Below are 13,003 nucleotides of genomic sequence, written 5' to 3' on the forward strand. Positions count from 1 at the left end.
AGAGAGAAAGAGAGAGATGGGAAGAAAGAAAAAGAAAGGAGGAAAGAAAGAAAAGAAATCACTACTGAAAGTATAAAGAAGATCTCAAGACAGCTTACTTGAATTTCCTATTCTGCAATTTGGGCAGATTCCTTGATATTACATGTTAAATCATAAGGCGAAAAAAAATCTTGTTTTGGTCTCTTGGTGGTCTAAAATTCTAGCAAAAAGTACAGAAAAAAAGTTTAATCCATTTTTAATAGGTTCTGTTGCCATAGACTTTCTCTGTATACGATGCATTAAGCCTTGCCATGTTCTTTTCAGGTGGCTTTATTGGCAGAGGTTACTTGGATAGTGCCATGCAGGGGTTAAAAACATGGCCTTCAGGGCCAGGGGGCCTGGAGCTGAGTCTCACAGCTTGCAAAGGGGCAAGTTCCTGGCCCCTCTAAGCTACAATGTTATTTGTAAATAAAGGTGGTGGTGCTGTCACACAGGGTCATTGCAGGCATTTAACCAAATAACATCTGTAGAGTTTCTGGCATGGTGCCTGGCATAAGAATGAGCATTTAATAAATGTTAGTGAATATTAGCAGTGGCATTAGATGCTCATAGGAGCGTCAACCCTATTGTGAACTGTGCATGCGAGGGATCTAGGTTGAGTGCTCCTTTTGAGAGTCTAACTAATGCCTGATGATCTGAGGTGGAACAATTTCATCTCAAAACCCCCACTCCCCAGTCTGTGGAAAAATTGTCTTCCATGAAACCAGTCCCTGGTGATTTTAAAGATAGCTCCTTCTTGCAGCATTGGCACTGCTTAATATTCAAGTTTCAGTTGGAGGGAGCTGGATTTTGAATTCTTTCAGGCTCTTTCTGTTTCACAGGCAAAACCCACTGCCACACTGGGAAAGGCCAAGGGATAAATTATTGTCTTATTTATTAACAAAAGGTAAGGCGAACATGGGAGTTCAGTAGAAAAAGCAGGTTATAACACACGTCCAGAATGACACCATTTTTTAAAAATGTGTATAATACTTGTTTGGAAGGCCATATATCTGAATGTTAATATTAGTTATCCCTGCTTGCCCCTTATTTTCTATTTCATACTTCTTCTTAGATTTTCTGTAGAGAAGCTGTATTACTTTCTTATTAAAGAAAACCAACAAATGCTATATATTATATATATATTTTTTGAGACAGGGTCTCACTCTGTCACGCAGGCCCAAGTGCAGTGGCATGATCTCAGCTCACTGCAACCTCAACGTCCTAGGCTCAAGTGATCCTCCTCCCACCTCGGCCTTCCAAGTAGCTGGGACTAAGGAACACACCACCATGTCTGGCTAATTTTTAAAAATTTTGATAGACACGAAGTCTCACTATGTTACCCAGGCTGGTCTCAAACTCCTGGACTCAAGCAATCCTCCTGCCTCAGTCTCCCAAAGTACTAGGATTACAGGCATAAGCTGCTGTATCCAGCCAACAAATGCTATTTTTAAAAAGAAAGAAATGTGTATTCACAGTAGGACCAACCTGTAGGGGTGTGTGGAAGCCCAGCTTCAGTCTCCAGGTATGGAGAAGTAGAGATGGAGACCGTAGCAATGTGAGCAGGGAGCCCTGGGGGTCATTTGGTAAGGCACGCAACTTCGCAGCAATTGGTATTTCAGAATCTTCAGTGAGGTTTTATACCTGCCCCGCTCTCCAGGGTCTTGTTCTTATCCTCAGTTGTTCCAAGTATGTGAATAACTCCAGAAACTGATCTGGTATCCTCAGAGGCTCTCTGTACCTCTGAGATCAGTAACACAGTAGAACCAGGCTCTGCACATCTGCTATCAAAGTAATGGCCCTCAAACTTACCAAGTGTGCAGAAGCACAGTTTTCAAGCATCTGGAGCGCTGACTTGCTTTGGATCATTATCACAGGGCCCAGATTTTTAATTGCTCTACAAGGGCACTAGGCCAGGCCTCCTGGGCGAGGTGAATATAGTCATGTGTTGCTTAACAACAGGGATGTGCTCTAGGAAATGCAAATGCAGCATCAGGCAGTTTCATCATGTGCGAACATCATAGAGTGTACCTACACAAACCTAGACGGCATAGCCTTCTGCACACTGAGGCTACAAACCTGTACAGTAGATTACTGTACTGACTGCTGTAGGCAATTAGAACCAATGGTAAGCATTAAAATATATATTGAAACATACCTTCACATAGAAAAGACACAGTAAAATATGGTATAAAGCAGGGATCCTGGCTGGGCGGGGTGTCTCACATCTGTAATCCCAGCACTTTGGGAGGCCGAGGCAGGCAGACTGCCTGACTTCAGGAGTTCGAGACCAGCCTAGACGACATGGTGAAACCCCCTCTCTGCTAAAAATACAAAAAAAATTAGCTGGGCATGGTGGCATGTGCCTGTAATCCCAGCTACTCCGGAGGCTGAGGCAGGGGAATTGCTCGAGCCAGGGAGGTGGAGGTTGCAGTGAGCCGAGACTGCGCCACTGCACTCCTGCCTGGGTGACAGAGTGAGACTCTGTCTCAAACAAAAGGGGGTCCCCCACCCCCAGGCCACGGACCAGTAGTGGTCCGTGGCCTGTTAGGAACCAGGCTGCACAGCAGGAGGTGAGCAGCTTCATCTTTATTTACTGCTGCTCCCCACTGCTCGCGTTACCGTCTGAGCTGCGCTTCTTATCAGATCAGCGGTGGCATTAGATTCTCATAGGAGCACGAACCTTATTGTGAACTGCGCATGCGAAGGATCCAGGTTGCACGCTTCTTATGAGAACCTAACTAATGCCTGATGATCCGAGGTGGAACAGTTTTATCCTGAAACCCCCCTCCCTGGTCCGTGGGAAAATGGTCTTCCACAAAACCAGGCCCTGGTGCCAAAAAGGTTGAGGACCGCTAGTTAAAAACAAAAAACTATGCACCTGTATAAGCCACTTTCCATGAACAGAGCTTGTCAGACAGGAGGTTGCTTTGAGTGAGTGCGTGAGTGGTGAGTGAATGTGAAGGCCTAGGACATCACTGTGCGTCACTGTAGGCTTTATAAACACTGCACACTTAGGCCACGCTAAATTTATTTAAAAATTGTTTTCTTCTACAATAAATTAATCTTCGCTTACTGTTCCTTTTTTACTTTATAAGCTTTTTAAAACAATGTTTTGTCTCTTTTGTAATAACACTTAGCTTAAAACACAAACACTTTGGACAGCTGTATGAAAATATTTTCTTTATATCCCATTCTGTAAACTTTTTCCTGCTATCAAACTTTTTCATTTTTTTATTTTTACTTTCTAAACATTTCTGTGAAAAACTGAGATACAAACACCCACATTAGCCTAGGCCTGCATCAGTGTCACTGCCTTCCACCTCCGTGTCTTGTCCCACGGGAGGGTCTGCAGGGGCAATAACACGCATGGAGCTGTCATCTCCTATAACAGCAATGCCTTCTGGGATTCCTCCTGAAGGACCTGACTAAGGCTGTTTTACAGTTAACCTTTTTATTTATTTATTTATTTATTTTGAAACATAGTCTTGCTCTGTCGCCCAAGCTGGAGTGCAACAGCACGATCTCAGCTCACTGCAACCTCTGGCTCCTGGGTTCAAGGTATTCTTCTGCCTCCGCCTCCCAAGTAGCTGGGATTATAGGCACCAGCTACCATGCCCAACTAATTTTTTTATATTTTTAGTAAAGACAGGGTTTCACCATGTTGGCCAGGTTGGTTTCAAACTCCTGGCCTCAAATGATTCGTCCACCTTGGCCTCCCAAAGTGCTAGGATAACAGGCGTGAGCCACCGCACCCAGCTATGCTAACTTTTTAAATATAAGTTGAAGGAGCACACTCTCAAATAACAATAAAAAATATAGTAAATACATAAACTCAGTAACATAGTCATATATATTATTATCAAGTATTATGTACTGTACATAATTTATGTGCTATACTTATACATTTAGCAGCTCAACAGGTGTTGTTGTGGTCGTGGTTGTGGTTGTTTTTGCGATGGAGTTCTGCTCTGTCTCCAGGCTGGAGTGCAATGGCATGATCTTGGCTCACTGCAACCTCCGGCTCCTCAGTTCCAGCGATTCTCCCACCTCAGCCTTCTGAGTAGCTAGGATTACAGGCGTGCACCACCACGTCCAGCTAATTTTTTGTATTTTTTAATAGAGACAGGGTTTCACCATGTTGGCCAGGCTGGTCTCAAATTCCTAACCTTAAGTGATCTCCCAACCTTGGCCTCGCAAAGTGCTGGGATTACACGCATGAGCCACTGTGCCTGGCCTCAGTAGGTATCTTTACACCAGCATGACCACAAACATGTGAGCAGTGAGTGACATGACCACATTACAACGTCACTAGGTGATAGGAATTTTTCAGCTCCATTATAATCTTTTTTTTTTTTTTTTTTGAAACGGAGTTTCACTCATGCTACCCAGGCTGGAGTGCAATGGCGCGATCTCGGCTCACCGCAACCTCCGCCTCCTGGGTTCAGGCAATTCTCCTGCCTCAGCCTCCTGAGTAGCTGGGATTACAGGCACGCACCACCATGCCCAGCTAATTTTTTGTATTTTTAGTAGAGACGGGGTTTCACCATTTTGACCAGGATGGTCTCGATCTCTTGACCTCGTGATCCACCCGCCTCGGCCTCCCAAAGTGCTGGGATTACAGGCTTGAGCCACCGCGCCCGGCCTCAGCTCCATTGTAATCTTATGGGCCGCTGTCGTATGTATGGTCTATTATTGACCAAAATATTGTTAGATGGCGCACAACTGTACCTTCTTTTATTGTTTTAAAACATAAATGGCTTCCTCCTCCCACTCAATCCTTGGCCAAGCTATTTCAGTAATGATTTCTCACTAACTCATTTACTTCCCTTTCCATGATCTCAAAAGTTTTTTTTTTTCTTCTACTCCTTCCATTTTAATTGAGGGAAACATATAATTTTTAGATTATTTAATTTCAAACCACAAATTCTCAATCTCAACTCATTTTATTTACGTTTCAGTGGTATATGTGAAACAAAGACATTCTTCCCTTTAGGGCTTATTTATTAATTTTTTAAAAAACTCAGAGAAAAAGATTTGGCCATATGTTTGTCTCTTTTTATGGCTGCAAATATATCAGGCATATATATCAGAATTAATGTGCTTCTGAGTTGCATTTTTCACAGTTGGCCACAGAGCTTTTTGTTTAGATATCTCAAGTTGCAGTGAAACTGAGTTTTCTGTATAATTTTTTCTCTACTTAACTGTAGAAGAAAACACATGTCTAAACTGAGGATAGCCCCACTTTAAGTTCCAACATGGTTTGGGTTTTGTAGCATCCAAGATTTTCCTAACTACACACCTCTTTTTTTTCTTTTCTTTTCTTTTTTGGTCTTAAAACACGCTCTTTTGGCTGGTTCAATAAGCCATCCCTGCCAACCAGTTGCTTTTATGGTAATTGACAGCATAGCTGATTTTTGGAACCTTGGAATCTAAAAAGGCATTTTAGCTCAGACTTTGGAGAGGCTGAGCCAAGCTACTTGCAGAGTAAGAGATACAGCCGAGCCAAATGTGGGGCAGTCAGACCCTGAGTCTGTGCATGCTAATGAACTGCTCGCTAGAGTCTACATACCAGGAGCTAGCTCCAACTTGCAATTTCCCTCTTTCAGCAACATGCACAGTCCTTCCTTCTCCTGTCTGATTGTTTCTGGAGCTACTGGGTGCCACTTCTAGACTGGAGCCAGTGAGACCACCTGTCAGCAGTGGACAGATGTGTCAGGAGCCCCATGACCAACAGTGATGGGTACACAGACCCACTGCCCCTCAAATACTGACCATGAGCTGAAAAGACACAACACACAGCACATTTGAGCCAGGGAAGAGCCGAGAAGTTTTTTACTTCAAAGGGAAAGAGCATAAAAATAAAAAAAAATAAAAAAATAAAAACACTTGATACAACCAGTTAGTATAATGAGAAGATCGTAAATTTTCTGAGTTTCCCTCAAATGATATCAGTTCTCTGAAAGCTGCAACATTTCTCAGATTTTATCTTAGCACAACAAATAGAAAAAAAAAAAAATAGAATCTCCCCAGACTCCCAGATCTTTGGAGTCCTTGCTTTCCTACAAAAGCACAAATGTCAAAGGGCTCTGTTTGCTATCTTCCTTTTGCCAGTTTGGCTCTTCTGCCAAACACACTACTCCACAGGAGGTGGCTCTTGGACGCAAAATATCCAAGTGACACTGGACAGCCCACCAGTAACAGCCTCAGGAAAAGCGTGCCCATCTAACATTATTTTTTGAACTAAAAGCACTTTGCGCTGCACATGGTGCCTCAAGCCTATAATCCCAGCACTTTGGGAGGCTGAGGCAGGCGGATCACCTGAGGTAGGGAGCTTGAACCAGCCTGATCAACATGGAGAAACCCCATCTCTGCTAAAAATACAAAATTAGCTGGATGTGGTGGCGCATGCCTGTAATCCCAGCTACTCAGAAGGCTGAGGCAGGAGAATTGCTTGAACCCAGGAGGGGGAGGTTGCGGTGAGCCAAGATTGCACCATCGCACTCCAGCCTGGGCAACAAGAGCAAAACTCCGTCTCAAAAAAATAAATAAAATACTTTGGACACAGAGACCGTCCCCTCTCCCAAGTGGTGGTAAGCAGCTTTTCCTTGTTGATTTCAATCTTAGAGATTGAGCTTTGTTGTATACAGTTTTGACACTGACCATTGATAGAAAAGCAACATGCCTCTGTCCTCCATTACTTTTTAAGACGATTTTCTTCTGTCATTGGAAAGGAGCCCAATCTATACCTAGTGACATTGAATGTGCCCATCTGCCTGAAAACTAAAATACAGAATTCAGTCTATTGACTCCTGTGTAGTACTTTGTTGAGATTTGTAAAAACTAATTAAGAATACCTGAACGGGGATTTGAGTCTATGTTTTTGCACTTCAAAGGTATTTTCATAGGCACCAAAGTGTCAAACACATACACCCAAAGTGTAAGCAGAATTTTATAATTTGGCAGTTGGCTACAGTAAACGTGTTTCTCAGTGGAACAAGTTCAAGGAGTCAGCCCCAGGGAGGGCTGGCCACAGCCAGGCACTCATGGGGCTGCAAGACATACGAGTTCACGCCTCATCTTAAACAGAAGCTCTCTGTGGACCTGAGCCATGAATTACATCTTGTCCTTCCACATGCAGGCTCCATGCTTTGATGGCATTGATGCATTGGCAGGTTCTGTAACCCATAACATATTTGATAGCCACAGATTTTCTTCTTGCCTGTGCAGTAACCACTCTGAGGTTGATGGTTCAGGTAGGGAATTGGGTTCTGGTCTCCTTCACCTATGTGAGCTGGCTTCGTCTGGGAGCCAGAGTGTCAGTTACATGGTCTTCTCTAAATTACGTTTTGTTATTTCCCTAACATTATTTAAGCCTCATGGAACTTATTCTGCTCTTGCCAAGTCTTTCCATTGGATAAATATCTCCAACAGAATTGTTGCAATTTGTGGGCAAAATGGAGCAAAGGCCTTGCTCATTTTTTTTTTTTTTTTGCCTCTGTAAAATGTCCAATTTGCTGGCTTTCCTTCTCCCAAACAAAAGTCTTGACTTGTTCTCTGTTCCATGTTCCAATAGCGCCTTGTCTCTGTCCTCACTGCATGAAGATTTACAGATAGGACTAATAAAAAATGACTTCGCGGATACCATGGAGACATGCTATCCACATACAGAGTCAGTAATAGTAAATAAATTAGGAAACAAAGTGCTCAGAATTGTGTGTGACACGTAGTAAACGATCTGTAGGTCAGTGGTATCAGAGTTCTGTAAATTACAAATGATCATTCTTTTCCTGCATTTACATGAGTTACTTTATAATTCCAAACTTATGGAAAGTAGCAGAGGTAGAGCTAAGCATGCAGGCTGACCCTGTAAGAGCCAGAAGCTGGCAGAGCTGCAGAAGGTAACAATCTAACTGCTCACAGATCCAGTGATTTCCCCCAAAGGATCCCTAAAACCTTATAAAATGCTGCCTGAGTAGTCAATGAAAGGAGACCAAAGGAACCAGCATTTGCTGTTCCATTCTGGGCCAGACACACATTATCTCACGTGTTCTTCACAACACTCTTGCCATTTGTTCACTAAATGCTTTCGTTTTGTTTGTTCACCTTGTTTTTTTAAATTCCTTAGGTGAAGGATTGTGAAAAGAGATCAGGGTGACCCATGACTGTCTCACTGTCTAAACCTTAAGGCTTAACTCAGGATACGTCAGCAGGCTTTCCGCATTCTTTTCCTTCAGAGAGGGCATCGACGCTTGGCTGCCTCATGGTCATGTAATTTATTTCCTTATGACCATCTCTTCCCTGGGAAGTTTTGCCCTGGTTAGACTATAGGACAATCATGCTGATGTTCTTCTTCTTAAGCCTCTCCTAGTTCTGTGACTCTCTTAGAGCTCAGAGTTGGAAATTGGGTTGCATTTCCTAAATAGCTTGAGCAGTGCAGAGAAAAAGAAATTGTGAGAAATCCTGGGTTTTTGGGGGGCGGGTAAAAGGAAGGGAGAGGACGAAGGGCAGGAAAAGGCAGTTTCGCAAAGGCCGTAGAACTAGCAGAGGGCCTTGCATTTTCCACGTTTCTGTGTGCTGCACAGTGCCACGTGCAGTAGCTCCCCAGTAATGTTGATTATTGTTATGGATGGTGATGATGATGAGTGGCTTACCCATGATCTGGCTTTGGGGTCTCAACCCCACTCCTTTGCTCAGATGCCACACCAGTAGCCTCTCTACCAGCCCTTACATTCTTGCCCTTCAGTAAGTAAATTTTTGTGTTACTCATACCGGATTATTTTAGCCTAAGGATCTCAAGAACCCATTTTTGTGGGCTCTTTATATTTCTGTGGTGTTGGGAGGCATTCATGTTCTGAGTGAGCAGCAAATCTAAACCAAAGATGTGAGTGCAGAAACAAAGGTTAGCATCCTGACTTTCATTTCCTGCTGCAGCAGGAGGAGGTGTTCATTTGGAAACTGAGGACTGGTGCCTGCTTATTCTAATAAATATCACAGGAAATCCTCTACTGCTATCACCACTGGGTCTGTTACTTATTTGCTAAAGAGCAGAGGGAGCTATTTGCCCATCCTTTGTCTGAAATGAAAGTTTGATAACCATAAAATCACAGAATCATTGAACCAGAGGCACCCCCAAGATTTTCTAGAACCCCCCTTTATTTTTATTTTCTTAGAGACAAGGTCTTGCTTTGTTGCCCAGACTGGAGTGCAGTGGCACAAACACAGCTCACTGCAGCTTCACCCCCCTGGGCTCAAGCGATCCTCCCGCCTCAGCCTCCCAAGTAACTGGGAATACAAGTGAATGCCCACCGTACCCAGGTATTTTTTTTTTTTTTTTAGTAGAGACGAGGTTGCTATGTTGCCCAGGCTGGTCTCGGACTCAGGGCTCAAGCAATTCCCCCGCCGTGGCCTCCCAAAGTGCTGGGATTATAGACATGAGCCACTGTGCCCAGCCAAAACTCCCTGATTTTATAGAGAACTGACGTTGTGGGAGGTCATAATCTGCCCCCAAGTAACACTGCAGGTGAGTAGAAGGGCAAGGCCAGAACCTGGCCCCAGGTACGGTCAGCACTCTTTTCCTCATGCTGCTTGTCCCCGATCCAAAAGGCCCAATTTCTCAGAGTAAATAACTTCAAATTTCTGTATGTCTATGAGAGCTACCTTTTATTCTTTACTACCCACTGACATCTTATTTCTGCTTCTTTGCACAAGTTTTTTTGCATCTTAACATAAACTGCTTTACCTTTATTAAAAGCTAACTAATTTTCAACCATAGTTCCTGATGGACTTTTACTTCTGGTCATTAGTGATAAAACTCCTGAGATGAGAAAGGAGAGGAAAAAAAGAAAAATAATTGAATTTTTGCTTTTCTTTACAGACACTCTGGAAAACGGATCCAATAAGGGTGACAGGTGAGCACTGACCGTTCCTGCTTTTCAGCGATGGCATTTTCTGTGCAAACTACAGTGAGTCTGATCGTTTACTTTCTGTTTTGCTTAACTCTAGCGCAGCTAACAGAAAGGGACCAAGCAAAGACGACACGTATTGGAAGGAGATCAACGCAGCCATGGCCTTAACAAATCTTGCACAGGGAAAGGACAAACTGCAGGGAACTACCAGCTGCATCATCCAGAAGTCGTCCCATATAGCAGAAATAAAGACTGTCAAAGTGCCACTGGTGCAGCCGTTTTAAGAGCTTGTTGCTTTTCAGATCCAATGGATGTTCTTTTCAGTGTTTTCATAAATCCTCATCCTAAGAGCTGAAGCAGGGATGAAAATGACTCTCTCCCAAACCTCTTCTTGTTTTTAATTATCCCAAATATATCATTTAGTTGCTTCTATAAAAGACACATAAATTATAAAAAAACTCATAATAATCAAAAATATTAACTTATTTTATGTTACTCAAACTATGCATAAAACGTCTGCATTACCATTACAGTAAGTGCCTTGCTTCCCGAAAATAAGCTCTAACGTGGGCATAGTTGAACAGCTATGCCTCAAAATGCCAATGCATAGCTTATTAGCCTGTGTGCATCACTCCAGACGGACATAACCATTCCAGAACTGAAACCATAATCGCTGAAAGCCCTTGAAATATATCCAATAATTCCCATGTTAAAACTTGGATATCTGTTCAGCTCAAATGAAATCTTCCTTTAAAAAAAAAAAAAAAGTCACAGTATTGAAAATTGCTCAATGTGCTTTTCAGGGTGACAGTGAGAATTTTATGCATGTATCTTGCCTGCATATCTGATATGTTACAAACTTCCAAAATTCAAGGTGCAGCGATCCACATAATGTTGTACATTTAAGAAGTGATTCCTTCAAGCTAATTTAAAATTTCAATGAATACATTGTGATCAGGAAAACTTCTATTCAAGCACTGTTGGAAAGCACCGCAATGCCCTTTAGAATTAATCTGGATTTTTTTGTCTCAAGTTTTGCTGAAGTTAACAAAAAAACTTTATTATATAAATAACTCAAAATTTTTCCTGTGTAAAACTAAGACTGTAGTTTAAAAATATAATCCTGTTTGCATTAGAGTTCACTGTTCTTTTGTGTTGGAAACTGTGTTCATATGGAATGACTAAAAATCTTTTGGTTCATTTCAAATTACAATTGCTGATGGATAATTTATATTGCAATGAGAACAAGACAATGAAAGAAACGTATCTCTGTGCGGCTATACATATACATACATAAAATTGATTTTTAAATTTAAAACATATGGAAAAAAAACATTGAACAGTTTGAATTTTGCCAAGTAGGACATTAAAGTAAAAATGAAGTGAAATCATGCATTAAAAGAAAACATTTTGTTTCTAAATTATACTACCATTGAGTGAGAATAATCAATATCAAGAAAGAAGACTATCTTTCTCAATCAAACAATAATATTCTCATCAGCTTGGGAAGACTTGAAACTTGAATAAACAGTGGAAACGCCAAATATAACAGAGGGTATGTGTTAGAGAGAAAGAAAAAGGGTTTGACTCTTTTATGATGGGATTTTTTTTCTGCGTATGTAATCAATTTTTTTTTTAACTGGAAGGCGTTTTTGTCAGTGTGAATGAGGGTCAATAGTGCAGCCATGTGGTGACATTTTTCTTTATTTTGCAAAATGCTTTTAAAACCAAAGGCTGCTCTAGTTGATGGACAGTATCAGTCTTGATATAAATTGTAGGACACTTTTTCATGTAACATAGCATTTGGGGATTGGGTTTATTTAGCGTAATGAAGATAATTTGATATAAAAATATTTTGTGTATATATATATTTTTACTTTGTTTTCTAAATTGCAGTAACAGTAAGTGCAAAGCAAAATATATAAGTTATGACTGTATGATCAGATGAAGTATACGTTCTTTTGGTTTGCATCCTTAAATAGTTAGAGATCTCTGATAAAAACTTTGGAATCTTTACAAAACAATTTTGCCAAAATGTGAGCATGTCAATGAAAACTAAAGACAAATACTTCATTCTTTTTCATACTATTATAAGTTATTCTGGTATTAAATATGTTAATAAAACTGTTTTTGTTTTGACATATTTCAGTTAGATGAATGAATGCTGGTTGTATTTTATTTGAATGAGTCATGATTCATGTTTGCCATCTTTTTTAAAAAATCAGCAAATTTCTTCTATGTTATAAATTATAAATGACAAGGCAATATAGGACAACTATTCACATGATTTTTTTAATACCAAAGGTTGGAAGATTTTATAATTAACATGTCAAGAAGACTTTATAATAAGCACATTCTTGGCAATATCTCCAATTGCAATGACTTTTTAACTTATTTTTTCTTTTGCTGCTTTAACATTTTCTGGATATTAAAATCCCCCCCCCTCCGATCCTTTAAAAGAATTTTGAACAATGCTGAGCCGGCAGCTGAGAATCTAACTCATAATTTATGTTGTAGAGAAATAGAATTACCTCTATTCTTTGTTTTGCCATATGTAATCATTTTAATAAAATTAATAACTGCCAGGAGTTCTTGACAGATTTAAAATAAAAGTTAATTTCTAGACCTCAATGATCATATGGATTTTGTTTTCCTTTGAGAGCTGACCAGGTGGATGAAACAGTAGAACAGATGGGCCCGTTATATGCAGCCATTCTCCTTAGACTGTTAAGGGATAGGATATGGGAGTGCTGCATTAGTATTAGGTTTGAATTTCATCACCTTAGGCCACCAATCCACTTTTTAAAGACCCAGGAAAAGGGAGTGTGATGCTGACTATTAAAATATGTAACTTTAAAATGAACATTTTCACTTAAAGCCTTCTTTCCATCGCTCATACAATTAGCATTATTCCTGGCATGCTCTGCGCTGAAGAGAAAACCTCGGCTTTGAAGCTAGCCAAAACTGCCTTTGAATCTCAGCGCTGCTCCTTACCACTTCGTCACTCTCATCTAGGTCCTTCCTCCACATATGAGAGTAAGGAGCTCTACCTTGTAGAGTTTGCATTAAGATTGAGA

At 41.0% G+C, this 13,003-nt stretch overlaps 1 protein-coding gene across 4 annotated transcripts in view; it reads left to right on the forward strand.

Moving 5' to 3' along the window:
- The window catches only part of MKX (mohawk homeobox), a 69,552-nt gene extending 56,997 nt beyond the window's left edge, over positions 1 to 12,555 (forward strand). For 3 of the 4 annotated variants that reach the window (XM_017535470.2, XM_037740953.1, XM_017535471.2), the window contains 2 exons: positions 9,896 to 9,929; positions 10,024 to 12,555. In XM_017535470.2, the coding sequence (XP_017390959.1) occupies positions 9,896 to 9,929; positions 10,024 to 10,210 (221 nt within the window). In that variant the 3' untranslated portion in view covers positions 10,211 to 12,555. The remainder of the gene's footprint in view (positions 1 to 9,895; positions 9,930 to 10,023) is intronic. The other variant, XM_017535472.2, reaches the window with a different exon arrangement.
- Positions 12,556 to 13,003: the final 448 nt, after the last annotated feature.

This window comes from Cebus imitator, unplaced genomic scaffold (genome assembly GCF_001604975.1).
Source record: "Cebus imitator isolate Cc_AM_T3 unplaced genomic scaffold, Cebus_imitator-1.0 Scaffold92, whole genome shotgun sequence".
In the NCBI taxonomy this organism is placed as follows: Eukaryota; Metazoa; Chordata; class Mammalia; order Primates; family Cebidae; genus Cebus; species Cebus imitator.